The sequence below is a fragment of the Drosophila miranda genome, chromosome 3, assembly GCF_003369915.1.
Source record: "Drosophila miranda strain MSH22 chromosome 3, D.miranda_PacBio2.1, whole genome shotgun sequence".
Lineage (NCBI taxonomy): Eukaryota > Metazoa > Arthropoda > Insecta > Diptera > Drosophilidae > Drosophila > Drosophila miranda.
Window position 1 is genome coordinate 14,675,162 of NC_046676.1, and position 26,706 is coordinate 14,701,867.

Genomic DNA, 26,706 nt, shown 5'->3' on the forward strand with positions numbered 1-26,706 from the left:
TTGAGACATTAACTGTGGAAATCGCCCCACGAGAACTCGGGACACAAATCAACCGACAGCATCAGCAGTGGCCGGTAGCAGTGGCAGGCAGCGTGGCAGCGTGGCAGCTGCAACAACGGAGCGCAACGGAAGTGACCGAAAAACTTGCACTTGACGCAAATATTTAAACCAAATTGGCAATTGTTGTACAGTGTCCGGACAGCGGATGCCATTCCCCCGTAATGTGGCATTTACTTGGCTGCAAATGAAGTTGCCACAGCCCCCTCTCCCTTCCCCCATTCCCCCTACAACTGTTGCGTTTCAATGTGATGCAACTCCTATCTACTTTCCACTTTCCACTTGCTGTCTTAATTAAGTTCTTTTAACCAGATTCAAAGCCCAAAAGGTTATTGCTTTTGGGAAAGAAGAAAATCAACATTTGCGCCAGAGAATGGCTTTCTGGCTCGACTTCGACTTCCTTTCTCTGTCAGAAATGTTCCATTTCCTCGCCTAATGCATGGGCAAACAATTGGGAAAGCTGGAAAATGGTGTCAATAAACCGAGAACCGAGGGGCAAGCAAGACCTGTTGCAATTGGGCCCTCGGACCCCCAACTTGAAGTGGATTTTCGGTTTTTTTTTTTGTGTGAAAATTCTTCAAATATTCCAAAGGAAAAATTCACTTGGGAGTGAATTTAGGTACATTTTTGGGGCAGAGTTTATTTATGCTCGGGAGCTGGCTTTAAAAATACTCGAGCACGGTGAGTCCTCGAGCCACACATTGTTGCCCCCATTAATTGCCCCTTTTTGTGGCATTAATAAACCGCAGTGCATTGGCATGGGCGGGCGGCCAGCAGTTCTCCCTGGACCATGTCCGGAGTGCTGGGTATTTGTTAGAATTTTTAATAACATTAATAAAGTGCACAATGAAGTCAAAGGCGACACGCACATCCTTCGAATGGCAGCGAAGCGCAGACTCCTTGAGGAGGTTGCCGTTTATGCTTATTAGCGTGCAAGCGAGCCATTAATACAATGCAACAAGAGGCAAGAGGCCAAGACAGAGTGGAGCGAGTCGAGTCGAGAGGAGTCGAGTCGAGTCGAGAGGAGGCGGAAGTGGTAACAGCATCAGCATCCTTTTAGTCGCATGCCACATAAAGAAGTAACGTGCGCGTCGCCGCCTTGCGGCGAATGTCATAAAAACTACTCATACTCGTACTTGTCGGTGTATGTGCCACATCAGGAGGCAGAATGCTAGCTGTCCATGTTACAATGATAAAAAGTAATTTTATGACTCGCACAAAAGGAATGCCGCCCCGCCCTGCCCCACCCCGTTCCGAAGGAATGCACTTATTTGTCCGTCAGCCATGGCATCCCGTTCCCGTCTCGGCCCTCGTTCTGCCACACAACAGATGAAGCTTTTAACAAGCGTCCCGGCATCAGCAGCAGCAGCAGCAGTAACCCGAAACTTCACCCCAAAAATTGACTGAATTTTGCTGTCTTTAAGCTCCCAATTTCTATTTATATTTCGAATTTAAAGAACTTAAATGGAATTTTCCGTGCAGCATTCAAGAGCTCTTTGAAGGACAAAAACCCAACCAAGATTTGAATGCCATTTGCTGCAGCTGCTGCAAACAGCACAGAACTTCCGTTGAGGGGCAGCGACGGATGGGTATCCGGAGTTTAGCTCTGCGGCTGTGGATGTGGCTGTGGCTGTGGCTGTGGAAGGGTCATCCAATGCTAAATCAATTGGTGGCTGTGGCGGCTGGGTTTTCTGACTGGATGGCAGCGCAACCAACATGTGGTCACGATAATGGCTGACCTGACCCTCCGACTGCCCCGAAAGAGGATGCTAGATGTGCTCCCCCTTCTATTTATTTCCCCTTAAAATCCGCTTATTCCGTTTATATTTTCTTTAACATTTTTTGGGTATATTTTTCTTGTTGCTTGCATAAAATAATTTGCTGATCAACGCGCGGCCGAGACAGTTTTTCTCATCGTAATTTATGCGGCAAGCGGAGTAAATCACACGAGTGCTGAAAGGCTGAAAGAGAAGGTCGAAACGGGGAGTGTCAGAGAGGGGTATACTGTACAAAGAGGGGGAGGCGGAGGGGGAGGGAGAGAAGCATTTAATGCCGTAAACAGAACATGGCAATAGTTTAATGCTTCGCACAGCACAGCTTCTGTTGCTGTTGCTGTTGCAGTTGCAGTTGCTGTTTATTTTCCAGCAGTCATTTGCAGAGTTGCCCCTTCCCGTCCTTCATTTTCGGTGGGTGGGTGGCTCGCTGCGGACGGGGTGGCTAATGGCCGTCCATTGGCCATAGTTTTCTGACTTTTCGTATGCTGTCAAGTGCTCGGCACTCGAAATTATTATCTGCCATTAATCATGGCCATAATGTTTGCCAGCTATAAAATGGAGCAAGTGCAACCAGAAACAGGGAGCACAGAAAGCGGAGCGTGGCGGGAGCGTACTCCCCAGCCAAGGGGCACCCGAGGGCAGCTCCATGCGGATGGCGGGTGTCCGTGAAGATGCAAGGACGCTGATGAAGATGCCAGAAAGTCAGCGAAACAGATGGAGTTCAGAGAAAGAAAAACCTAGAGGAATCTATTGAAAAAGAGAGTTTTTGAATAAGATTCGATCCGAAGGGCGCTGTCGCATGACGCGTGAGCTCTTTCTTAAGACCATTTTCCATTGAATTGATTGTAAAACAGCTATCCCCATGGTTCTATGAGCACTATTTCAATAGAAATCAAGGAAAGGCATTGATCCTTGTGTGATGCCCTTCATCTAAATGGATCTGCTGCTCTCCGCGAACTCTTTGAACCACCCTCTCGTATGCGGATGAGATATAATTTTGTGCATGGCAATCGCTTTATTACTGTGACAATTATTTTAACTGCTGGAGATTTTTATGATGATATTTTTTGTAGTTGAAAATTTCGGTATCTGTTTTACTTTCTGGTTGCTTTTTGAGTCATTTGGCCATTGTCTGTGCATTTTGTATGCCCCAGACCACACGACCACACGGAGAGCCATGCCACACACAAATGGCAGTACAGTAGGGTACAAAAAGGTGGTGCTGGCGGTGGTGGTGGTGGTGGCGGTGGTGGTGGAGGTCTGGTGTCGGTTCCTTGAGGCACGAGAGCTGTACGAGGTACGAACTGTATTGTAAACTAAACTCGTGCATAAATAAAAAACCCCAATTTGGGTTCATATTAAAATAGACAGACATTTTTGTGCTGAGCTCAAGGAAAACTGTGTCAACATCTGTCTGTGTGTGTGTGTGTGGGATTGTGTGCTCGTGAAAGGATTGCCACAGCCACAGTATACATATATACATATAGTAAATGTGTACAGAATTTATGATGTGGCATATTTTCTTATGCTGGCTCTTGGGCCTTTGAATTTTGCATGAATTTCGATAGCATGCAGGGGGCGAGTGGAGTGGCCCTTTGTCTTAGGCTCTCGCCTCCTCGAATGGGCAATCCGATACCGCACAAGGTGTAGCATTTCAAAATTTAATAACCAGCCAAGGAGAAGGAGAAAAAGCAGAGGCCCGTCCCCCACTCGAATAGGCCTCTCTTATAAGCTTCCTGTTCGGCTTCCAAACTGCGGGCGGATTGCGAATTCGAGCCAAAAGATTGCCGGGAGCAGAGCTACTGTATGTGAGGGATCCATTGAAAACCCATTTGGTATCCGGTCCCCGATGATGACGTTGACATAGCCATAATGTCAAAGGGCACAGTGCCTGTTTGGACGTGTTCCGCCCAAAACGGGCCTTTGGTTTTCGTGCCCCCAACACCACAGAATCATTACGAGGAGGAGCAGCAGCAGCAACAGCATATTGCACAGTTGCAGAACGGCAGTTTTTGAGGTAACTCAACACTCGACGAGCCCCAGCCAGCAGTGGCACCGAGCCACGTCAGTGCATCAGTTTTGTGTGCTAATTTGCCGTCTAATTTGTGATGGACAGCTAATGAGAAGAATCTTCATGTGACCCATAGGCTTTTTCCTGTTTCTGTTTCTGCTCTTGCTCTGGTTGCCACTCTGACTCCTGCCTCTGGCCTATAGACGTGTCAAACGCATCAAAATTGCGATGATGTTGCAACAGGAGATGCAATCGCATCCACAATGGCATTTCGTCTGCTTTTGTGATATTGCAGAGAAAATTCTTCCTACAAAGCAAAATGTTCATTAAGTCCGAAACGAATTTTAAGAGGAATTTTGAACTAAAAAGTACTGAGAATCCACCGTAACAAAATACACTTTAGGCCTCTGAAAATGACACAGCTCTTGGCCATTAAATATTGATAATCATCTGTATTTCTATCGGAAAGGGAGTCGAGTTTCCTCCCATTCATGTGCTTGTCTTATATGGAACTTCGCTCAAGGCCGAACATATAGCAGAGTGGCGCAGTGGAAGCGTGCTGGGCCCATAACCCAGAGGTCCGAGGATCGAAACCTTGCTCTGCTATGAGGGCTCGTTGTCGCCAATTGGATTTATTTTTCTTTTATTTGTTTTGGTTTAAATAAGTAGACAGTTATTTGAGTTACACAAACGCATCAGTGGAACAATTTTAGCCATCAAGCAGTTCGCTGTTGCTCGCCAAGCAGTTCATGTGTAAGCCAAAGCAGTGCAAGCAGTATTATCCGCTTTCCACCCGAAGGGGGAAATGAATTTTAAGAGACTTTTGACGCATATCTTCCATATGTCCTGCCGAATAACGCATATGATACATACTTATATTATGTACATCATAAGTATATACCTCTGTGTGTGTTTGTATGTGCTCCACTGGCATTGGCGTAATTATGTTTGCTTACGTGGCCCCAGACGCCGGTGGCACCAGGCACGGACACAGCCAGTAGTAGCCGCGGACGGACACCGAACGAGGAGGAAGCAGCAACAATGTTTGGCTTGAAATTTGACACTTTCACAGTTGGTCAGTGTTTCGTCCTGGGGGGCTGGGCTGCGATGGGCTGGGCTGTCTGCATTTCGTTAGATTAATGTCCTGCTCAATCATCAATAGGTTCCAGCGTTCCAGTGCTGCCATTTTTGTTTGTATGGCACTTGTTTATCGCCTGCCCCTGGACCCTGGATATCTCGGAACCGTAGATGGCGGGGAGAGGGAGAGAAACGGAAAATACAACTGGAGAATACACTGAGAAAAAGTCGAGAATATGTTTTATATATTTTTTGTCTTACTGTCTCATTCGTTGCGTTCTTAGCGGCAATCACTTGTTGGCCAAGACACCGCCAATCAAGGTAATGGCTCTTACCTCTGGTCTTTTGTTTATTCTATAATCTTTGGATATTCACGTGTTTGTTTTTACGTTTTTACGTTTTTATGGATGGCTAAGAATTCCGCTGCTATTTGCCTCCGGCACTCCGCAGTATTCCCGCAGTGCATTCTCTCTCTCTCCCTCTTTGGTTTCTGGCTGTTTGTTCAGTTGCCTTTTTTTTTGTTGGTTTCCTTTTCTTTTTGGCCCGTTTTTCCGTTCATTTGCTGCGCTTCGGTTTTTTCTTCTCTTCGTTCTGTTTATTGTGTTTGTGGCGCTTCCCATTCCGTTTCGGTTCGGTTCGGTTCGTCCTGTGCATTCATCCTTTGCTTTGTTCTTTCGTTTGCTTTTAATTCATTTAGGTTTTTCCGCCTGTTCATTTTGATTGATTACCACTTTAATTGCGGATATTAAATGACAAGCCCAGCCCCCAGCCCCCAACCCCCTAAGGGGAGGACATAGAATATATCCCATTCCCCCCATTTGATTCCTGCATGATTTGTAGTTATTCAATGACACAGACATGGATTTGCACAGCGACTTAATGAAAGACCAGTCGTCGCTTCAAATTACGAGTGAATATAGTTTTTGGGGCGTGCATCAAAGGACAAAGGAAATAAATCTATGGAAAATAAATTAGGGCTTAAGGAATATGAAAATTGCTGCACAAATAGTAAATGTATTATTTATTTGTTTGAGAACTCCTATCAGTGGATGTAAAAGATTCATCAGAATCCTTTTGAGAGCTCCCCTCAGACATAGAATACTCAGAGTCTTCCGAAGTACTGGAGCTGGAGGAGTAGGTATCCTCAAAGATAAGATTCGGTTCGGCCATCACTTGGAATGTTCGATTATATTTAAGATTTTCAAAAATAGAAGCACCAACGAAAATATCACACAATTTTTGGGACTGTGATTCGTTTTTCCAGAGTGTTTCAGAAAATGCTGCTTAGATGTGGATTTTTTTGTTCTCAATTCTCTGTTCTCAGAAAACCATTCTCATGGCCATGCATCATATCTACTCCCCTTCTATAAGATAGAGGGGGGCTCCTTGATTAAAGGTCTCTTGTCCACGCAATTTTACGCCTTTGATATGGGCGCTATAAATAATGTTCTGTGGGCGCATTGCGTGGGGGGCCGCCGCTGCTGCCGCTGCTGCTGCAGTCGGAACTTGTGACTATATAATTCTAATAATTCTAATGAAAAATGTCGAGCAGCAAATTTGATTACTTGCTTTGATTGTCAATTAAAGGCACAACAACAATTTTCCAAGCGGTGGAATCTCGTTAGACGACGAAGACGACGGCGACGGCGACGGTGACTACGTCACCAAAGATGCCTCTCTATACATCTTTACGAGTGTACATACAGCATAGTGATAGCTATGCTAGGTGTCAGAGTTTGTTGACGAGCGAATCCTAATTAATTTTGCACAGGGAAGGGTCCTGTCCTGCATTTAGTGACACTGGGATCTAGCAGTCCGCCTGCTCATTAGTCGTATTAATTGATAAATTGATGGGGTGGTGTTGGGCCTCGCTCTCCCTCTCTCTAGAGGGTGGAACATGAATATGAACTTATGCCATGGTTTCTGCTGCATTGGCCAGGCCAAAAGTTGAGGCCACTTCTCAAGGCGGAAACTTTGCCTGAAAGAAAAACACCATCCAGGCGGAGTGGAGAGGAGAGGAGAGGAGAGTATCATTTTTGTCTGTCTGTCTGGCTGTCAAATCAAACTTTGATTTGATTCGATATTCAGTATCTTCTGTGTGTGTCTTTGAACTAAACTTTTATTCAAACTGACAAGTTTTGGCTGGCTTTGAGCTGCTGGCCAACAGCACAACAATCAGTTAATGCAGAAGGCAACTTCTGTTTTGGGTACGGTTCCTTTCCTGTTGATTAATTGCTGGCGGAGTTTTAGTGTCACAACTGTCTTGATTAATGCCTTGTCCAGAAAATTGTGTTTGCTTCACACCTATCCCTCGTGCCAGCAGTGCCCCTGGTGGCACCTCTCTTTTGCCGACTGCCGCCTGCCGAACGCCGCCCGCCGCCTCGGCCAATTGTTAATTGTTGTTAAGCGCTTTTAATTTTCATATGTGCGGAAAAACCTATAGAGCAAGCAGCAGCAGGGGAGCAGAAGGACGAGGTTAAATGCCAGAGCCGAGCAAAGGCCGAAGCGAAAGCCAATCCGACAGCCGAAATCCGTTAAGGATGCGCCTGCGCACAAGCCGAACGCCCTCTCTTATACGCATTCGAAACGCAAAGCTGTCCCCGAAAGCTTTGGATCGGGGGAAAGCTCTGGCAAAAGCCAGCGGCGTTTCATTGAAATACGGACGCACAACGGGCGCAGAGCTCAGTCGCTGGCCAGCGAGGGTCGGTGCAGGTGCCCCAACAGACAGGAAAAAAAAGCTGAACCGAAGAGGTGATGGTGAAAGTTCAAATATCCAGCCAGCAGAAGCAGCAGCAGCAACTGTCACCCTGTGAACCTGTGATCGCATCGCTTCCAACTGACACTCAACTGTCTGGCTGTCCGTCTGTCTGTCAGAATGTGCATACGAAGGAAGGAAGGAAGCCAACGGCAGAGCACCAGGCCACTCGAATCCTCTGAATCAGAATCAGCGGCGCATTCAACGTCAGCACATAATCCCAGGCACTTGAGCAACAGCAGAAGAAGCGGCAGAAGGACAGAATGGAAGACGAAGAGGCATCGTAATAATGCCCCCGATTAAAGAACAAAAAGCCAGGCTGAAGTGCTCCAAGTCATTTGTGTGCTCATTGTGCGGCGACCCAGGGCAAACAGCCAGGCGAATGGAGCCACAGCCACAGCCACAGCCAAAGCCAGTGACAGTGCCAGTGCCAGCTCCTAGCCGACTGGATGGATGGATGGATGGATGGATGGTTGCTCGGCGGAAGTGCTCGAAGAGGCAGCCCCAGGGCTCAGTCAAGACAGCGCACATAATGTCTGCTAATATTTGAAGAGTGCGTCGCATTAATTGACATGAAAGAGTCACGAAAAAGTGGAAGAAGAATGCATCAGCAGCGGCAGTGGCAGAAGCGGAGCAAATGCAGCGAACATAAAGGATGGGCCCTAATGAGTGCGACAGACAGAGACACTGAGACACTCTAGACGATGGGGTAAGTGCCGTTGGCTTTGGCTTCCCTCTAAGCCTTCTTCAACATTTTTTTTTTTCCCCCAATCCCATCACTCAACACCCTTCAACCAGTGCTCCTGCCTCGACTCTTTCGCCCAGTGATTGTGTTTTTTTTTTGTATCTGTGATTTGGTGGCCAGGCCAAGTGATTTATATGCCAATAAATGCAAGCGGCTTAGGCATTAATATTAGATTGCATTATCCCGTCTCTCTCTCTCTCTCTCTCTTCCTCCCTGGCTGCAACATGGACACCATCTGGGTGGGGAGTCATATATTTTATGCCAAATTAGCCCCAGTCCTAGTCCTGGCCCCTGCCACTGGACTACCGTGTTAATTTACTGCGGTTCAGCTAGTTAGCAGATTCTCTCTTCATAAATTACACAATTCTCATTCGAACCCCCACTCCGCCTTTACAGCCATTAGCCTCATTGGCATCTGCCAGCAATCAATTTGAAATTATATTCCACAATTTGTTGTTGTCCGAACTGCCAATTAGGGGCATGCAACACATACAAATAACCAATTGAAATGCAAATATTTAAATAGAGCACTTTTTTTTCTATCACACTCGCACTCGCAATCCCTGCAATCAGTTTTCAATTGTCAAACCGAGTGAATTTTCTTTTTTTTTTCTAAAATGATTTTTTTTTGTGCTTCACATCGGTTTTGGCTGGGGTTTTTTTGATTGCCGAATAATTAATTTCCGTACGATATAGAGGAATGCATTAATTAAAAGTCCTCCCAATGTCCCAATGGACTTGCACAGCGACTTAATGAAAGACCAGTCGTCGCTTCAAATTACGAGTGAATATAGTTTTTGGGGCGTGCATCAAAGGACAAAGGAAATAAATCTATGGAAAATAAATTAGGGCTTAAGGAATATGAAAATTGCTGCACAAATAGTAAATGTATTATTTATTTGTTTGAGAACCCACAAAAAATGTATATTTAAAAATTCCTTTGGTCGTCTAAAAAGAATGTGGAATGGGCATGCTGCAAATAGATATATGTATCTATAGTTATCGAAGGCCAAGAAAGGACTGTACTTACTTTTTATTTCGCAGCGTAATTTGCAAACAGATTAGCAAATAACGCACCAGAATTTGCCTAAATTTGCCATTTTTAGAATCGATTGATCCTTTGAAGTGGAAAGGTTTAATTTTGCAGAAATTCGTTAGTTTACGGCTTACCACATCCTGGCTTTGCGTCTGCTGGCCCATCGTCTTCTATGGACCCCTCCGAAGAACTCATATCAGTGGATGTAAAAGATTCATCAGAATCCTTTTGAGAGCTCCCCTCACCCATAGAATACTCAGAGTCTTCCGAAGTACTGGAGCTGGAGGAGTAGGTATCCTCAAAGATAAGATTCGATTCGGCCATCACACGGAATGTTCGATTATATTTAAGATTTTCAAAAATAGAAGCACCAACGAAAATATCCCAAAATTTTTGGGACTGTGATTCGTTTTTCCGGAGTGTTTCAGAAAATGCTGCTTAGATGTGGATTTTTTTGTTCTCAATTCTCTCTCTCAGTTCCCATTCTCATGGCCATGCATCATATCTACTCCCCTTCTGATAAGATAGAGGGGGGCTCCTTGATTAAAGGTCTCTTGTCCACGCAATTTTACGCCTTTGATATGGGCGCTATAAATAATGTTCTGTGGGCGCATTGCGTGGGGGGCCGCCGCTGCTGCTGCTGCTGCTGCAGTCGGAACTTCTGACTATATAATTCTAATAATTCTAATGAAAAATGTCGAGCAGCAAATTTGATTACTTGCTTTGATTGTCAATTAAAGGCACAACAACAATTTTCCAAGCGGTGGAATCTCGTTAGACGACGAAGACGACGGCGACGGCGACTACGTCACCAAAAATGCCTCTCTATACATCTTTACGAGTGTACATACAGCATAGTGATAGCTATGCTAGGTGTCAGAGTTTGTTGACGAGCGAATCCTAATTAATTTTGCACAGGGAAGGGTCCTGTCCTGCATTTAGTGACACTGGGATCTAGCAGTCCGCCTGCTCATTAGTCGTATTAATTGATAAATTGATGGGGTGGTGTTGGGCCTCGCTCTCCCTCTCTCTAGAGGGTGGAACATGAATATGAACTTATGCCATGGTTTCTGCTGCATTGGCCAGGCCAAAAGTTGAGGCCACTTCTCAAGGCGGAAACTTTGCCTGAAAGAAAAACACCATCCAGGCGGAGAGGAGAGGAGAGGAGAGGAGAGGAGAGGAGAGGAGAGTATCATTTTTGTATGTCTGTCTGGCTGTCAAATCAAACTTTGATTTGATTCGATATTCAGTATCTTCTGTGTGTGTCTTTGAACTGCCAATTAGGGGCATGCAACACATATAAATAACCAATTGAAATGCAAATATTTAAATAGAGCACTTTTTTTCTATCACACTCGCACTCGCAATCCCTGCAATCAGTTTTCAATTGTCAAACCGAGTGGATTTTCTTTTTTTTTTCTAAAATTATTTTCTTTTGTGCTTCACATCGGTTTTGGCTGGGGTTTTTTTGATTGGCGAATAATTAATTTCCGTACGATATAGAGGAATGCATTAATTAAAAGTCCTCCCAATGTCTGGAAGCCATTCAAAGCATTTTGATGACTCTATTTGATGTCCAACATTGATGGCTACATAAATAAATAAATATATGCAAATTTGTTTTTATAAAATTCCAATTATTTGCTACATATATATTTTTTTTTGTATTCTAAAGCCGCAAAGCAAATATTAAAATGGCATAATTTATAAATATTACCACAAAATATATTTATAATGTAATTAAATTTTAGAAATAGAATATTCAGAGAAAGGTAAGATCCCATACCGCTCGTAGAGTGGTATTGGCTGGTAAGTTCTTACAGTTGTAATCCCCCATTAGCCCCCTCCGCCAGGGCCGCCAGTTAAAACTTTTATCCCAAAATGTCTCTATCTCTCTCACCCCCAATTCCCTGTTAATTTGTGACTTTGTCTTTGTTTACGGCGGCTGCACACAAACAAAGCCCAAGTTCTACAAAGATTTTAAGCCAAAAAAACAAAAACGAGAGCATCTTTTCGTTGATTTTTGCCACAGAGACAAAGACTGGCCTCAAAAATTCAATTAAACAAAAAGGAAGTGAAAATCGTTTGTCGCTGCCGCAAAATGTTCCATATAATATTTAAATGGAATTAGTTTTAATTAAGTCCCCGGCTAGGTTATGAGGCAGCCACAAAAGGAAATTTCCTTTTTTCCCTCTTGCTTTTTGCCTTTTCCCCTGGCCTCTGATGAGGTTGAGGTCCATGTCCAAAAACCAAAAAGCAGCCCAAAAAAAAAAAAAAGAGCAACGTTAACAGACTCAAATTACCAAAGGCTCAAAAAAAAAAAAAAGAAGCAACCAAGTGAGACCAAAAATGTTGCTCCTGAAGGAAGTGATTAAAGTTTTACCTAAACCCCCAGAGAACCGAAGGCCTGCTGCCCCTTCTTCCTCCTGTTTTGCCTTTTTTTTCCCCCCGTAATAAGTATTAATTAATGCAAAAATGAAGACAAGCGACCGCTGAGGAGGCATAAGTAGGGCTTCTACTGCCGCTCCCGGTGCTCCTGCCTCTCCTGGTGCTCCTGGTGCTCCCACCTTTTGCTTCTTGTTTTACAAATGAGCAGAAGCCGTCGCTGCGTTGGAGTTCGTTTCTGTTTTAAACTTATTTTTTGCTGTAGATTTTCGCCCGCTGAAATTTGAGTCTCGTTTGGTCAAGCAAAGTGACGCAAATTAAGAGAGGACCTAGCCAAGCAGAAGCAACTTAATGAAAATGAAATTGACACCTGGCCTCTACCTGGGGTTCATGCGGGGTACCCGTACCCGTTAAAGCGGGAAGCCGCGTCCCCTTGAGTGACCGCAGCGTAAGATTATACGCACGTCTGAAGTTACCACGATTTATACAGTAGACGATGATGGCAATGGGTTGCGGGGCGGAGCGGAGCGGAGTCCTGTGTGTGAAAAGAGGACATGTCGTGTCAATAGTCGCCTGCCTGGCACTTCCGGTGACATTCGGTTCTGCCCATCACAGAACGACACAACGACACAATCCCTATGTCCTGTGTCCTGTGTCCTGTGCCCCATAAATCTTCTCATAGTGCAGCCTGCCCCTCCCCCTTCCCCCACATATGTGTATGTGTCGCATGTTGTTTTATCTTTACGCCTCCGAGCCCCAGACCAAAAAACCCCAAACACTGTCTCCAGTTATTCGAGTTTCGTTGTTTAGCTCATAAATCTGCTTATCTGCTAGAGGGGGGGGGGGAAACGGAGTCCCCTTAGCTGGAAAAGGGCTCCAAGCTCTTTTGGTTTTTCAAACTTTTCTCCTTTCGGAGAGCAGCTGCGTGGCATTAAAGGCTAAAGCCTTCTGCAACAAAAAACTTGACCCTGTTGCAGTCATGCATAAATTTCTTAGATTTCTGGCCTATTGAGAAGGGCCGCCGCACACAAACACACAGCAGGGAAAATACACAGGAAAATGTGTATCGGGAGTGCGACAGTATTTTTGTGGTCCCAAAAGTTATAAATATTTTTGTGGAATTAATTAAGGGCCTCCGGGGTTGGGTTGTGGACCTGTTTCTACGAATTGAAATATGCACAAAATGAAATTAGTTGCCGAAACAAGATAAAAACGTAATGAAATGAAATGCGGCAGGGCCTAAATGTCGCAGGGACCTGAAAAGGGGAAGGAAAAGCAAGCAGCAGCCCCAAAAACAATGAAGAGGCAATAAAATGTGCTACCAGAAGGGAAGGGAAGGTAAGGGAAGGGAAATTGAAATATGTCCAGCCCATAAATGGGTTAAAAGGCAATGATGGCAACGCCCACACCCCCCTCTCCACAATTCTGTAAAGGCTAGGGGGAACATTTAAAATATTATAGCTGCCGATGGAGCCTCAGATGATCCATTGTCATCGACACAAATTGCTGGAATGATAAATGAGAAAGAGCACGGATTGGCAGATACGAAAAAGTCATGCCACAGACCAAAGGCAACAGATTATCCAGCATATCTTCCATCATGTTTTACCATCAAGAGCATTGTGGCATAGAAACCTTCGCCACTCCTTTACTCCTTTTTACAACCGCAAACATCCCGATGTTTTCATCCGTTAAAACGTCTCGTCTCTGGCATAAAATGGCAAAAGCAAAAGCAAAAATGGAAATAGAAATAGAAATATTTCTACGACCGAGAGAACGACACCTAACCGAGGAGATGCCTGGGGATTTAATTTGAATTCTGATGTGCACTCAAAATTCTTTCATATTTCATTGTTATTTTATTTATCTTGATATTTCTGTGGCACTGCCACTGCCAGCACCCACTCCTAGTGGCAGGAGGTGGCTGCCCCTTTTTTTTGGACACTGCAGGACACTGCAGGACCCTGTGGTAGTCTGCATACGTCATCGAACTGTTGACCGAGTTGGCGCTGGGCCAACATGTTGCCTGTTGCCTGTCAGCAGAATCTGCGGAGATAACACTGGGGCCAGCAGCAGCAGCCGCAGCAGCAGGACACGCAGCTAGGACACACTGTTTTATGCATTGCATGCATAAAGGACGCATCGTGTTGATGGGATAGGGCCTTCTGTCCTTGCAGTTTTTTGCTGAGGCAGCAACGGGGTGGCACAGAATGGATGCAGCTGCCTCTGCACTCGACAAAAGTCGTATATGCACTGCATGCGGATCTGACCACAGAAAACTTATGGAACTCCTCGTTGCTCCTGCTGCTACGTGCGGATACGGGCAGTCTCTTGTTCCAGGTCCTTTTCCTTTCACTGACTTTTGCCTCGCCGGCCTCCTCGCTGGCCTCCTCGCTGGCCTCCTCGCTGGCCTCCTCGCTGGCCTCCTCGCTGGCCTCCTCTCTGGCCTATTACCTGTTGTGGTCGCTGATTTTTCCTCTGCCTTTGACTGTGGGCATCCATCAACCGACGCCATATTGAATCAACGCAAAATAATTGCTTTTTAAATGGGTTTTTATACGAGAACCAGCCGTGTTCCCTGCCTCTGGAAGCTCCCTCCCACAGTAGCTGGATGAGGATGTGGAAGCAACACTCATAAATTCAAGGCACTTCCAACTAGCCACCACCCTTGCTGCCTGCTACCCTCCACCACCCAACCCCCCCCCAGGCCATGGGCTAAGTTTAAACCGTGTTTCGGGGTCTCTTGGCTGCTCGGAGTATCTTTCTGGTTTCTTTTCGATTTGTGAGCTTTAATTCTCAGATTTATGCTTCAGCCGCAAGGACATTTTTAATGAGATTTTGCTTGGCCAGCACGTAGCCAGAGGATGAGAAATGGAAAGGAGAAGAGGCGGAGGAAGAGGGTGTTTCGAGGCGTTGACAGACACAGATTATGAGAGATATGCCAAAAAGTCAGTGCGGTTAAGCAGCTGCCGCTCGGATGGGCCCTGGAGTGGAGCGAATTCCTGGAAGGGAATGGAAGTGCCAAGCGGATAATAGGGGGGTTGGAACCGCTATGAAAGCAGACCTAAGTTCTCCATGGGACGATGCTGATGCTGATGTTGATGTTGATGATAGTATACACATTTTCCCCCCAGAAAAGTTTTCGTTTAGAGCGGGGCTACTCCTCTCTCTTCGTGGCTGATGGCTGGGAATGTTCCGAAATAATTAACTCATTTATCAAGGGGAATTCGTTCCAGTGGAAGAGAATCAACAATTCACACAGAATTCTCAGCTGCAAAGATTGTCGAAAGCGAAAAGTTGATTAAACTAAAGTTTAGCATCGCAGATCATTGAAAGGCACTGAAAAGGGACAGCAAGAACAGCCCAATGATCCTGTGATCACGTGAGGGAAAAAGAGTCCACTAGTGTGGATAAAAGCTTAGAAGTGGAAGAAAGCGTTTAAGACGGAGCCTTACCGACTGTTGATCAACTGCTTATCGACTGCTTGTTAAGCAGTTAATGAGTTGAGTTGAGTAACGATGTATCCTTTCAGAGGGTAATAAAGATAAGAATAGAATATAAAGTTATATCGCATATTAGGATTGTATTTTAAGACTCTACTCACAAATGTCTAGACTTTTCTTTCAAGATCTAGATTTGATTAAAAATCTCTTCTTTTTTTTGAGAGCTGGTCTGACATTGTACGATATTGCAGTGTCTTCTTTATTTGCAACTAATTAAAAGACTTTTAAGCGTAAGTCTTGTTAGTTTTCAATCGATTATGTTTGTTGTTTTACATACAGAAAGAGACAGAAATGCCGATGGCGACAAGGTGTGAGTGACGTCGATTTAGAGAAGCCCAAAAATCACATCACTTATTTGTTGAGCGACACATTTCATGTGGCATTCGGGCAGAATTTGCATTCAAAACCAAAAATAGCGATAGATGCCAGAGAGATGTTTGGACAGAGATAGAAACCGACTAGAAATGGCTAGTCATCGGCGTTGTTTTTGCCCGGGACTTAATTGAGTTCAACTGAAAGTGTCAATTCACATGACAGAATCTCAATGAGAGATGCATATGTATCTGTATCTACATGTGTACAGACATAAGCCGTAGACGAGCTACACTGAGCAGAAAGATGAGTTAAATCATGGAAAGTAGACAACAATAAAATCTCGAAAAATCTCTTTAAAACGAGGCAGAAGAAACAACAAGTTATCGGCTAGATTTTCCCTCAGTGTATGCTCACATTCGCACATCTCACGGATAGTTGGCGCTTCATCAACCATTACGAATTATCATCAGGTGGCAGGCAGCTTGTGAAGCTTTTGATTAGCAATTTGTAGGCATTTGTGTTCGGGTTGTATCACTGTATGCCAGATAATTGCTGTCGTCAGGAGGGGACGACCCACGGGGACGATCCTGGGAGCCCTGAGGAGGCGGTGCCACAAAAACGCTGCGTTTTAGCATTTCCGCTTGCTGGCACAACGACAAGCGCTGACGTTGGCAACGGAAACGGAAGTGTAACTGCCGCAGCAACACACACACACGCACACACACACATCCATGTGTGGGGATGGCCTGGCTGTCTCTGGCTCTGTCTCAGTCTTTGAGTCAAGGCGTAGCCGGGGCGCATTTATAATTAACATAATGATGGCATTTTGCTAAACACCGTTTTCCGCATGTAATACACACTCCCTCTCGCTCTCCCTCTCTCTCTCTCTCGCACACAATGCAGAGTGGAACGAGTGGGAAGGGGGGTGTAAGAGGGGGAGACACAGAGGACACTTAACAAGGGCTGCATAGTTGACATGAAATGCCAACTTAATGTCAGAAAGTTAACATGCCACTTGAAATTAACAAGCCGCTCACACACGGTGCAGTCCTCACACACACACACACACACACCCACACCCATACTCACACCTCTGCAACCCTTTTGGCGAGGGTCTTTTGCATTTCTCCCACCCGTTTCGGCAGGCCCTCTTAGGCCCCCTTCCATCTGATTCGGAATCCTTTCTGCATTGTTACGTATACGATGCCCCAAACCAAGCGACCCCAGAGCGGACCTAACCGTCGTGTCAGGTGAGCCGCATTAAAAATGTAGAATTTCATCTTTTAGTCAGCAATTGTTACGTTCTTTAGACAAGTCCCCCCCCCCCAACCACCATCCAAAGCCACTTTTGGTAGAGTGCCTGCCTGCCTGCCTGCCTGCTGTCTAAGTTTCAGGTTCTCGAGTGTGGCCAGGCTTTGTTTTTCAACTGTCGTGCTATTAAAAACCACATACGGAGAGAGAGAGAGAGGCCGAGTGTAGAGCCCTTTCTTTACTTTTTTGGTCCCATTATTAATGCACACACACACACACACACACTAGACACACAGCCAGACAGATAGCCACATTTTACATAACTAATGAAAGCGAATGATACGACTAAGCAAATGTTATGTAAGGATATTCCCCTGAAATGAACATGGCCTGCTGCCCACGCCCACGCCCACACCCCCCGATTCTTGGCTTCGTTCCATTTTCCATTGATTGGCTGGAATATGTATTTTCCGGGCATTAATTCCATATTCGGTTCGGGAAAAATTACCCAGGGAATGGGAAATTTCACAGAATTTATATAATTGAATATTTAATAGGGCTTTAAGGTTACCCTAAATAAATAAAGATAAAATATGTAAATATCTTTTATTAAAAGGTATCTAAGGAGAGTTTGAGATACTTACAAAAGATGGTTATTCCAGAGAAACAGAATGAGATTTATTACAGAATTAGGGCCACTTCTCAAATATATATGTAGATACATATAGTGGCAATTATGTTGAAAATATGAGAGCTCCGAGGAACACGTCAGACATTTTGTAGCGCACTTTTCAGCGTATAAAAAGTATCTATAAAATATAAAAGTATTTTAATTAAAATTTAGCGCATTCCTTAATCAAGCGGTCGGCTGTTTTTGCTTTTTTTTTTTTTGCCAACATACTTTTAAATACATTTAATTTAATATTTAAAAAGAATACACAAAAAAGTCGCAAAAAAAGCAAAACACCTACAAGGCAATGGAGAGGGAAAGAGAGAGTGAGAGAGATATTTTAGGCCCGTTTCGCTTGGGGGCTGCCCCCAAATTGGTCGTTAGCACATTTGACGACACAGCCTTACGGGGGAGGATGGTTCGAAAAGGTCTCTGCAAATTACACGTGACAGGCTAAATGTTGGCCAGGGAGGGGGGGGAAGGAAGGAAGATGTTTTCTGGCTTGACAGAGCTACACCCCCCCCTCGTGGGCTGTCAGGGGCCAAAATGATCATAAAATTAGCGCACAAAAGTAAAACATATGAGACGCGATTTGAATTTGACGCCATTACCTTCATTTCGGGTACAGTCTTCCCCCCGAAAGCAGAAGAAGAAGAGAGAGTGGGAGTGGGAGTGGGACACGCATAATGACGCACCAGGCGCCAAAGTCATTTGCATATGCCAGCCTAACGGTAAAGAACAGAAGGAAGGCGACGGCAAAGGCAAAACTCCATAAAACTTGGAAGCTGGCGGGGAGGGGAGGAGTGTGAGTATACTCTGTATGTGTGTATTTTTTTTATTGGCAGCTGTCTGGCATACTAAGTGAGCTTTTATGCCACCGAAACGAAGCTCTCTCCCACTCTCTCTCTCACTCCCTCTCCGCTAATAATCGTACATAATAATGTGCTTGCTCACTGATACCGTTAATTATGCAGTGCAGTGCGGAACTGGGCGGGGCAGGGCCGCCTCTAATTATGATTTGTGCTGCCCACTTGCTGTCGCTGTGTGTACTTTTAATGAACACGTACTCGCTGTACAAAGGGGAGCTGGGGGCGGCCAATCAATGGGGTCCATTGTGCTGGCTTCGCAAATCACTCGAAACTTTTGCTCGCTAAAATGTGCGCAATCTACCATCGTTCTTGATGTGGGAAGGTGTGGAGGTACTGGTTAAAACGCCACTTGAGGGCAAACAAAAGATGCAGGCGGCGAACAGAATGTATCTGCCGGATGCGGCAGTACCACAATTATGCTACAAAACGTTGCAATTAAGCAAACTGTAACAAAGGCATGACCGCCGCTGCCCCGCCCCCGCCCCTTCAAACACAAACTGTAACTGAATATGTCTGACAAAAACGAAAGAAAAAGAAAAAGGAAGAGCGGAGAGTGGAGAGCGAAGGAGAATCAGCACAAAAACTTCCGTTGTGTCCCGCTGTCAACGTTGTCGCTCTCTGTCTCTCTCTTTGTCTCTCTGTCTGTCTGTCTGTCGCTTTATCTTTGCTGTTCACACTCGCACTTGCAATCAGTCCTACCCGCCGCTCTCTCACTCTCTCTCCCTCTTCTGACGCTGCTTTCAACTCTCTCAAGTGCACTCTTCATATTTTTTGCCTTGTAAGCGTGTGAGTGTGAGTGTGTGTGTGGAAACGTGTTCAATTGATATTTCTCAGCGCGCTAAGAAAAAGTTATAAATACCAAGAGGAAGAACACGAACGAGGATGAGAGGCAAAAGGATAAGGGGAGCAGCAGCAACTTGAGCCAAAACTGCAATATTGCTGGTGCCGCACCCGCTCGCCAAGCCGCAGGCTTTGATACTCTATGGCACCGATCGTTACTACCTTATACAATATGATATACGGCTCTGGCATGCCGTTGAACCCTCGGGAGGTGCATAAAAAAGCAGACTACACACGACAATACGCAAAAGTGTGGGTGCGAGTGTGTGCGAGGGCCACTTGAGGCGGCAGCAGCCTCTTACAGAGAGTGAAGAGCGAAGCAGCAGCTACTTTCGCCACAAGTCTTGTCCCGGGGCCAAGAAAGCCAAACAAGTGGCTGACTTGCTCGCATATTGATTGCGCTTAGCCAATGCCGCTCCAGGGTGCAAGTCTAGTCACTTTGTCCCCACACCACTCGACCAAACTTTCATTTAGGTGTCACACCACCCTCGCAGTGGAGAGAACTCCAAAAAACACACACACACACACACACCGTAGCTGGGGGGGTGTTGCCAGGTGAGGCACAGCCTTTGCGTCATCCCCGTGCCCGGACATGACTTTGCCAAGTTGCATATTGAAATTTTATTGCATTGCAGCTAGAATGGGGGATGTGCAGGAGGCGTGAAACGGGAAACGGAGCGGGTGGAGCGGGTGGAGCGACTGGAGCAGCCAGACAGCAGGCACTGAGGCAGAGACCTAGTCAAGCGGCGCAAATTCAAACATTTGTATTGCTGAAATTGAAAAAGGTGTCGGGATGAAAATGAAAAATTATATCCGGATTGCTGGATTGTCCCATAGGGTTCTGCGTGGATCGGGGACGCCACACGGGCCGAGCCACGGGCCGAATGGTCAGCCTCGATAGCGGCCATGTTTTTGTCTTCATTTTTTGTTTGGCCCTGGCCCTGGCTCTGGTTCTGGCTCTGGTTCTGCCCTGTTGATGGGTTGCTGTCCGATGTCTGATGATGTCTGGCCAGGACTGTTTCTCTCTCTCTCTCTCTCTCTCTCTCTCTCTCTTCCGCTGGGACAACACAATGCAGCTGGATGACGGGAGAAATCCGCTGCCCTGCCAATTAATGCAAAAATATTGGCGGAAAAAACTTGAAACGTTGATTGGTCGCCGGTTTAATTGGATTGTATGCAGACGGCAAACATTGCCAGGATTATTAATGTATCAAACTGCAGTGCTATCGATAATTGATCGATTACACGGGCTTACAGCAGTTTATTTTGCACCAGCCATCATAAATCATTGCTTCATTTCGCGCCCAACAAAAAAAAAACCAAAGATAAACTCGTATTACCAATTTATGACCTTAAAAACAAACTATTAAAATTGTTTATTATCATTTGATGATTTATCGATATGAAGCTTGCGAGGCGATGCTTTAAACAAATTAATTTGTCATTGAGGGCTCCTTTTATGATCAATCATCCAGGAATCCAGCAGAAAACCAGACCCAAAAATTCCTTCGAATTTTATGTTGAACATAAAAAGAATATCCCCCCTTAGGGATTATCTAGCTGTCTGTCCATTTCTCTGGCCGGATGTCCACGTATCCGCATATCTGTGGGTGTGCGAAATTTATCTTTCATTCCGACTGTTTTTCGGGGTTTTTCTGCTGTGGCTGCTGCCCCGCCTGGTGTTGCATGCATTTATGCAAACATATGCCGCGCGAAAGGCCAAAAGTCGTGACGTCAACATTGGGCTAACAGCGTAGAAACATGCCAAAAAGTTTTTGCCAGCCGCACTACCATTCCCAGACGATGCCCCAGTGCCTCTGCCCAGACAGCTGTCAACAGTCAAATATGCAGGCAGCAGACAATGCGAGAAAGGCCCAAAAAGCCAGCAAAATCCTGGATGAGGATGACATGTGCACGACTCTGGCGGATAAGACCCAGCCCAGCCCAGCCAGAGCCACAGATACATTCCACTCGAGGAGGCTGCAGCTGTCTGGCGATGCTTTTTCGCACCTTTTGTGCCAAAGCACTTAATCATTCGCTGGATTTATTGCTCGAGTAGAATAAACCAATAAAAACAGCTGACTCCGATGCCAGTCTCGCAAAGTAAATTTCAATAATTCTAATTTAACAACAAAAAAAGGCACACCAAATGATGATGGGGCAAGCGATGGGGCAGGGCTAAAAATGTTTACCAAACGTAAACAGAGCTCGTAGCAGTCTCCTCCACACCATAAGAACGTGCCACATCACTTGGTCCTCTTTGTTATTTTGGCTTTTTCATGCACCATTTATATAACCAGTGTTGGCTGCTGCCTCTGCTGCTGCTGCTTCCACTGTTCTGGCAGCTGTTCTGCTCCTGCCCCTCACTCTGGCCAAAGAATTTGACGTGTGCTCGTTTATCATTCATTTTGCGCTCGCTTACATTACGAGTATTTGCCCCCCCAACCCCAACCAGGAGCTGAACCTCAACCTGGAGCTGTAGCTGTAGCTAAAGCATTAAATTTAAGCACGTCCTGGTCTAACGTGCGCTCATTTTAACTCTGGGCATTACGCACGCCATAAAGCTTAGCCTTTTCTCCGCCTTTCTTTACTTTCTCCTTGGCCATCAGCCTTTAGCCTTTAGCCTTGAGCCCTCAGCCTTCAGCCATAATGAAGTTAAGTGAAGGCAGCCGGCGGCTTAACAGTCTGCCTGTCAACACCAAATTTTTAACAACAATAGCCTCAATAAACAATAATGTCAGGTTCGAACACTTTGGGGGGGGGAAACGGAAATGGAATTAGGGCGAAAACTGACAGCTTTAAAGTACAGTTGTGTCTGCAAGTGGTGCACTGAAAGCTGCACTCAGCGCATAGGCAAAGCTTTCGCAGATCACCTGCACCGAAGGGGCAACCGCATGTCGAATGGTCGCGCCTCGAATTTAAATTGAATTCAATTGTTTCCGAAGGTCCCAAACAAATATCAATCAATACTCTTGACTATACAAATTCGTTATGAAAATTTACTATCTCGTTGTAAATATATGGACAGGCGTGCAGTGCCACTCCAGCGGCGCTCTTTTAGCCATCATTGAACGGAATATTACGATACATTATGCCAGGGTTTAACTATAAACCTGTCCATGGCATTAATTAATAGTCTATTCCACTCGATGCCATGCACTTTTTCGGTTAACGATTATTTATTGATTTACTTTGGTTATTTGTCGCTTATTGCATTTTGTTTTTATGCTGTTAGTATTTCCATTAGCTGCAATTTAATTAGAGCACAACGAAAGCATCGCTGCTCGTATATTGTCTGTGTATATTTATTTATGAATTTATTCTTTGCTGGGGAAAAAAGCGGAAGTAGCGCAAAGCTTTTAAGTAATTACGGCGACAGGTAAAATATGCTGAACATTTCCGCTTCGTCCAATCGACCCTCCCAAACCCTCCTCTCTCTCTCGCAAACAAATCGCTAACATTTTAAATTCAATAATCATAATTAAATGGTCAAAGCCAAAAAGCAGTTAAATCCCATTCCATTACATTCCATTCCATTTCTTCTCCTCCGAGAAGGCGGGGGAAAAATCAAAAATATGAACGCAACACAGCAGAAGCATAACTTTTAATGTTTCTAACTACTCGCCAAAGGAAAGTTGGCCCCCAATGCCCCTCAGCTGCCCCTCCCCCCACCATGCTCTCTGCGTGTGGCCGTATAATGGAAAACTTGCTTAAAAACTTTTAAATTAATTTTATTTTCGATTCGCAAGAGGCGCAACGACATGGGGCGACAGGGGGCCACAGGGGCAACTTTAACTTCAGTTCTTCAGTTGAGTTCAGCATTAGTTTTAGTTCCAAAATGCCAGCTCCCATAGTTGCTCTGTCTCTTTTCATTATTTGTTGTTTCATCTCCAATCCGTCGGGGTCCATGTCCTTGTCCATGTCCGAGGCAGCAATTAAAATAAAACAATTGCATACAAGTTTTGGGGCGCACATCTCTATCTGCATCGCCTGCATCGCCTGCCCGACTGCACGACGTTGTATCTCTCCGGCGGCATCTCCATCTCAATCTTGCCCCACCCCCCAGCTGCCATTGTAATTGCAGTTGACTCTCGACTCGACTTGCTGCTTGCTGCTTGCTGTTTGCCATTCCGGCTCTAAGCCAATTGCCTGGAGTGCTGGCCATCTGGGAATTAGTTTTGGCCCGAAACGAATGGCTTGATCTTTGCAGGGATTTTCATTTCCATTTCCATTTTCGATTTCGATTATTTACAATTTAATAAGCACTTCTTTTGGGGCAATTCTGAAAGTTTAATTGAACTTTCGCTGAAAGCTCTCTTTGCAATTTCATAAGTGCACTGGAGAACATTGTTTAAGCCCAGTTTGCAAAGCCGTTAAGCTCCTCTCCAGCTACAGGTAATGCCTCTGCTGATTAATTTTCCCCACTTTGCAATGGAAATATTGTGTAATTCATGGTCCTTCCAATTTGTTGCTCATAATTCATGGTATCGCCCTGTTGGGGTCGTGAAAAGCCCCCGAATGGGAGGCCGTGCAATGCTCGAACGATTGACGCTGATTGGAGCCAGTCTGGATCAATATTGTCAAAGGTTCGCTTTCAAAGTGTTAGACACGCAAACAGGCCAGGACACAACAGCAGTTAACCGGATCCGGGCACCCACCCGGGGCGTGGCTGTCCGACCGGAGCGACACCCCACCCCCCGCATAGTGGTGTCCGGGCACTTTTAATGTTTCCTTTGTTTGCCGTCGCTGTGTGAGTGTGTCATGTCCGAACCCACCGATTGACACCACAGGATACTCAGGGATACACAGCTCGGGGCCAAAGGCAGTAAGTGGTGACGGATAAAACACGCCAAACTTGGATCGATTGGGGTGGGGGTGGGGGTTTGGTGCATGGGTTGGTAAAGTACACAATTTTTTCTATGGATTCCTGAATATCTAAATATGGATACGAATTTATTGTAAAATGAAGCAACTTTTTATCACCCAAACAAACAGAATCTTTATTAATGCAACCATCTCTCTTCCTTTCTCATTGCAGGTATGTATCTATCTATCTATTGAACCATCGAGGGGGCGGGCGACGGGTGACAGTTTCCGTTGCCACAGCAGACTTTAACTTGTCGTCCGCTATCGTTGCTGTTGGAGAGAGGAGAGAGGAGAGGGCGGGATAGAAGTTTGCAACATGCTGTCATTATGGGTGGCCAGGCGACAGTTTGCCTCCGCTGCATCAGACGTTGCCACTGCCACTGCCACTGCCACTCGTAACTGTAACTTCTTGGCGTTTATTTTTGTGCTTTTTGTGGTAAGTTTTTCGCCTGCCCTGCCGCTTCACAAAGTTTTCAAGTGTTTGCTTTCTAATGTAATTAAAATGCTAACAAATGTTTGCCAACAGCCATAAAATAATCATTTCAAGTAAACTGAGAGAGAGGGAGAGAGAGAGAAGATGGTGGGAGTACCGAAAATGAAACAGAAAATAGAATTAAAGTTCAAGTGGGAAAGGAAATGTGGAAGGAGTGGGGATAACGCTATCAGCATCTTATTTGTAGCATCAAATAAAAATCAAATAAAATTATCAGTGCAACGTGTGAATGCTTAACAAATGATGAAGGTGGCCCCCCACACAGGCACACACATGCACACACACACACACACACACCATACGAAGAGAGAACGGAAGCTCACTTGAGCTTACAGCTCACGTAGGCGATAATGTTTGCCTGCCAAGTGAGACCCACGCCCCGGGAGTCCACCCGCTCTGCCCTTCGGCCTGGCACATGTGCCGTTAAAAAACAGCTGCAAAATAGTGCGACATGTCGTGTCGTGTCTGCAGCAGGCCTAAGCTGAGGTACGCCGCGCCGTCATCTCGGAGTGTTTTCATACCGTTTGCCTCGCGCATACATTTTGTCGTTAAACATATGCCATGCCCTAGGAGCATGATTTAAATATGAATTAAATAAAAATCCTTGCTTGTCCGTTTTTGCTGATGCATGCTGTTGATTTTCACTGTTGATTCAGTGGCATATAAATAGCCTGCAATGTAATTAAACCAATTTGTAATTGACCTTTATTTATAAATGGCTCAACATTTCAATTAATTATTGACTTTATTACGTGACCCGCAGAGTTTCATGCACAAATAATGAGAGACAGAGAGAGAGAGAAGCATGCCCTCTATCGTGACAGGCCGTGTTCATTTAGCGACATCTCACTGTCTGTGGCCGCAGTGTGGTGTCAGCCTGTTCCACCTCTCGTTGCCCCACCCCCTCTGTCCTCTGTCACGCAACCACAAAAACAATGAGAAAAACGAATAACGAATATCGGAGGGGAAAAAGCCCATAAAGCCGCTACAATGCCAGATATTTATCTGGCTTTATTGACAAAAGCGTTTTGTCGATTGTTCAAATAAATTATGCCTTTATCAATAAAGTCTAGTTCCCGTCCATTGCCTTGTGCCTCCCCTCCCCCCCCTGTCAAGGCTGTGGCTACGTGACGTCGGCTTTAGCCGTGCCAAAGATTTGTTATGGCCATAATTCACACCAAAGAGAGAGAGAAAGAGAGAGCGACCAAAAGCGGAAAATCAAAATCAGTTCGGATTTATGCGTATTTATGAACTGTTCTGCGGTGCAAAGGAGATGGGGGGGGCATGGGAGGATGGCGGCGAAATTCTGATAACAACTCTATAAATCTTTAAGCAGGACTTCCCCCTCTGGCTGGGGGCTTCCTCTGGCAGCGACAGGCAAATCAAATATCAAATTGTTTAAGTGATTTTTCATCTTTTGCTTTTACCTTGTTAACGGTAACATCATTTCACGGGGGTGGTGGGTTGGGCGTGCACCACTTCAAACAAAACGCGGAGTAAACGCAGGAACAGCAACAACAATTTCATCATAAGTGATTTCGCCTCCTACTGCTTATTTTTTTTTTTGTTTTACTTGACGCCGAGGTATTGTGTGTCTGAATACCCTAGAGGCGGGTATCAACGCCAGAGAGACACTTGGAAGTAGGAGTATTTCAGTATTAGCATGGGCGTAGACCAAGGGATATACACACATCGGGATCGTCGTTCGTCGTCTATTTTCGCGACTCTAACCTTTTCGTCGGAGGCTGGACTGAAACTCTCCCCGCACCTCGCCAACCACCTTCGTGCTCACAATTATTCACATTCGCTATCGCTTTGCGCTCTCAACTGTAAGCTCTCCTGTAGTGATTGCGATTTCGCCTGGGAGCAAATTCGCCCTCGCTCGTTTTCGCTTTGTCTAGGGATCGCAATTGGCAAAACCCAACCCAATTGGAAATTCGACTGGGCGCGAATTCGCCCTCGCTCGTTTTCGCTTTGTCTAGGGACCGAAAGATCGATCTACTAGGGCATTAAAAGCTTCGCTCACGCTCTTTTACTGTTTTCCCAGCGCTCACACTA

General features: G+C 45.4%; 2 protein-coding genes and 1 non-coding gene across 5 annotated transcripts in view; 2 read left to right on the top strand and 1 right to left on the bottom strand.

The window, feature by feature from the left end:
- Positions 1-26,706, top strand: part of LOC108159287 (matrix metalloproteinase-2) — a 77,169-nt gene that overhangs the window by 20,658 nt on the left and 29,805 nt on the right. Inside the window, exons 1-2 of one of the 3 annotated variants that reach the window (XM_033391137.1) lie at positions 7,614-8,384; positions 24,328-24,591. The exons of 1 other annotated variant lie outside the window; for it this stretch is intronic. Coding sequence is in view for 1 of the 2 variants with exons in the window: in XM_017292450.2 (XP_017147939.1) it covers positions 8,380-8,384 (5 nt within the window). In the remaining variant the exon portion in view is untranslated. Of the gene's footprint in view, positions 1-7,613; positions 8,385-24,327; positions 24,592-26,706 lie in introns of those variants that run through there. One more of the 3 variants, XM_017292450.2, reaches the window with a different exon arrangement.
- Positions 4,378-4,449, top strand: Trnam-cau. The gene has a single exon. It is a non-coding gene; the product is annotated as a tRNA-Met (tRNA).
- LOC108159288 lies at positions 9,303-9,888 on the bottom strand. The gene is made up of 3 exons (XM_017292452.2): positions 9,591-9,888; positions 9,451-9,538; positions 9,303-9,393 (listed from the first exon to the last, which is right to left on the bottom strand). The coding sequence occupies exons 1-3, from the start codon at positions 9,778-9,780 to the stop codon at positions 9,369-9,371; spliced, it is 303 nt and encodes a 100-aa protein (XP_017147941.1). The 5' UTR covers positions 9,781-9,888; the 3' UTR covers positions 9,303-9,368.

Coding starts and splice junctions, on each gene's coding strand:
- LOC108159288 (XM_017292452.2), bottom strand. CDS start 9,780: ATGGCCGAATCGAATCTTATCTTTGAGGATACCTACTCCTCCAGCTCC. Junction 9,539..9,590: donor AGACGCAAAGCCAGGATGTG/GTAAGCCGTAAA, acceptor TCCACTTCAAAG/GATCAATCGATTCTAAAAAT. Junction 9,394..9,450: donor ATTACGCTGCGAAATAAAAA/GTAAGTACAGTC, acceptor ATCTATTTGCAG/CATGCCCATTCCACATTCTT.